The sequence below is a fragment of the Terrapene carolina genome, unplaced genomic scaffold, assembly GCF_002925995.2.
Source record: "Terrapene carolina triunguis isolate 2854851 unplaced genomic scaffold, T_m_triunguis-2.0 Scaffold20712, whole genome shotgun sequence".
Taxonomy (NCBI): Eukaryota; Metazoa; Chordata; order Testudines; family Emydidae; genus Terrapene; species Terrapene triunguis.
In genome coordinates this window covers 1-2,623 of record NW_020685063.1, presented here as the reverse complement: position 1 = coordinate 2,623, position 2,623 = coordinate 1, and the positions used below count along the sequence as shown (strand labels likewise).

The window sequence follows — 2,623 nt, the reverse complement described above, 5'->3', positions numbered from 1 at the left end:
GGTTAATTAAGGTCTGTGAAGTGCTTTGAGATCCTTGGGAGGAAGGCAAGGGGGTAGCATGATTTGGGAGACCTCGTCCTCTGCCCCCAAAGCCCTGTGTCATTTCACGGTCACTGTGTCCCCTTGTTTGCCAAGCGCTCACCAGAGCGGGTGGAACGAAGGGAACCAAAGGTCGCTGGAGCTCTGACATGGATTGTAAGTTCTTTGGGGCAGGAACTGTGCTCGTTGTGTTTGTACAGCCCCCCACCACCACAGGGATCCCAGAATTGGGCTCCCCAGTGCCACCCGAGACAAATAACTAGAGAGCTGGGGTCGCCTCCTGGCTTGGCTCACCAGTGCAATGAGTTGAAGGGGTCCCAGCCTAGCCACATCTCCTCCCCTGCCACCTCCCTATGTACAAACGTCCCGTGCGGTGGAATAACCAAGTCTCCTGCCGGTGTGTTGGTTGCAGGCCCAGTACGAGAACCCGCCCCACATCTATGCCCTGGCCGATAACATGTACCGCAACATGCTGATCGACGGGGAGAACCAGTGCGTCATCATCAGGTAGGGCGGGGCCGAGAACAGGGGCAGAATCCACTGGGGCAAGAGGGAAGGGGCAGAAGCAGGGTCCACATCTGGAGCCCGGAAGGGGAGGGGGACAGACGCAGGGTCCACATCTGGGCATGTGCCAAGTTCTAGCTCTAAGACCTTTCCTGGTGCCCGGGTCACACACCGGGGGCTCTGTGTCTGGCTGGCCGTAGTCCTCCAGCACAATGGCAGAGACTTCTGGGAGAGCCCCTCCCTCCCCCCTCCCCCCATGACAACCTAGCGTCGGTCTCTACATTTTACTGAGGCACGGTCCTGCAGTCCCTGCTGCCAGCCCTGGCAGGGTGGGTATGGACGCCGGACAGGAGCTGATGGCTGCTGGGGCAGGTCCCGACACCCACCCTCCTCACCCACGTTCCGGGAGAAGACTCTGTCTCTGGCTAGTTACCAGAGCACCTGAGCAACTCCCAGTCATTACTGTATTTATCCTAGTAACCCCCCCTGTGGGGCAAGGCTGTTCCCCCCCCAGGCTACAGATGGGGAACTGAGGAACCGAGAGGCTAAGGGACTGACGGAGCAGTGGTGCCCTGACCACTGGGCCATCCTGCCTCCTTTAAAGGAGAGTCGCTGTCTGGCTTCGAGCAGGACAGGAAAACGTAGATGCAACGAACCAGCTTCTCCTCCCAGGCTCCCTGACCTCCAGAAGGGGCTGGGCTAGGGTGGGGTGTCCTCCCTTGCGGGGTGGAGAAGCCAGCGTTTGCCTTTCTCTCTTGCAGTGGGGAGAGCGGCGCTGGCAAGACCGTGGCGGCCAAATACATCATGAGCTACATCTCCAAGGTGTCCGGCGGGGGCCCCAAAGTGCAGGTACCACAGGGCATGACGGCAGCAGGGAAGCGGTGTGGGGCCGGGAGCCTGGGCTGGCTGGGAGCAGTAGGAGTGGGGGTTCCTGCAGGACCGGAGCCGATGGCCTCATGTAACGAGCACCCTGCTTCCCCCCAGCACGTCAAGGACATCATCCTGAAATCCAACCCGCTCCTGGAGGCCTTTGGAAACGCCAAGACCGTTCGCAACAATAACTCCAGCCGCTTCGTGAGTGCCCGGCTCCCAGGGGCTTTGCCAGTCCCAGCCTGCCCTCTGACCCCTGCCCGCTGGTCATCGCTGAGCGCTTCACAGCCACGCACCAACTCAGCCTCGCAACCCCTCCCTGCAGCTTAGGGCCATTAGCTGCACTTTACTGAAGGGGAAACTGAGGCACAGAGCGGGAAAGGGACCTGTTACAATGCGTCAGTGGCAGAGCTGGGAGTAGAGCCCAGATGTCGGGCTCCCAGTCTCCTCCTGCAATAGCCGCTAGACCCTACTCTGCTACCAAAGCTGGGGACTAGAACCCAGGAGTCCTGGCTCCCAGATCTCTGTTCTACCCATTAGACACCACTCTCCTCCCAGAGCTGGGAACAGAACCCAGGAGTCCTGACTCCCAGCCTCCCCCAACCCACTAGCTCCCACTCTCCTCCCAGAGCTGGGGACAGAACCCAGGAGTCCTGGCTCCCAGGAGTTGGCTTGACCACCAGACCCTGCTCAGAGGGGGAGGAGGCCAGATGGACCCTTTGCCCGTTAGGCTCCGGGGTCTCGAGCACATCCCGGGCGGGGGATGCTCTGGCGATTCTGCTGCGGGGACCTAGCCCGGGGATCCGGCTCATCTGGCCTCTCCTCCCGCCCCAGGGCAAGTACTTCGAGATCCAGTTCAGCCGGGGCGGGGAGCCCGACGGGGGCAAGATCTCCAACTTCCTGCTGGAGAAGTCGCGGGTGGTGAGCCAGAACCCCGGCGAGAGGAGCTTCCACATCTACTACCAGGTGCGTGGGGGGGCCGGGATGGGAGGGCAGGGTCTGCGCTGAGCCCAGCCCCCCCCCCGCCGCCAGCGCGTGACCCCCCCGCTCTGTCCTCTCTCCCTGCCCAGCTGCTGGAGGGCGCCTCCCCGGAGCAGCGGGAGAACCTGGGCATCACCAGCCCGGATTATTATTACTACCTCAACCAGTCGGCGTCCTACAAGGTGGACGACATGAACGACCGGCAGGAGTTCCACGAGACGCTGGTATG

The 2,623-nt window shown here is 61.8% G+C and overlaps 1 protein-coding gene across 1 annotated transcript; it reads left to right on the top strand.

Annotated features, from left to right (window-relative positions):
• Positions 1-451: 451 nt before the first annotated feature.
• LOC112123528 (unconventional myosin-Ie-like) lies at positions 452-2,614 on the top strand (the record flags this gene model as incomplete). Its single annotated transcript, XM_024222131.2, has 5 exons — positions 452-546; positions 1,305-1,392; positions 1,528-1,617; positions 2,248-2,379; positions 2,484-2,614. Coding segments are annotated over 5 exons (536 nt in total), but the record flags the coding sequence as incomplete, so codon positions are not given.
• Between the last annotated feature and the right edge of the window lie 9 nt (positions 2,615-2,623).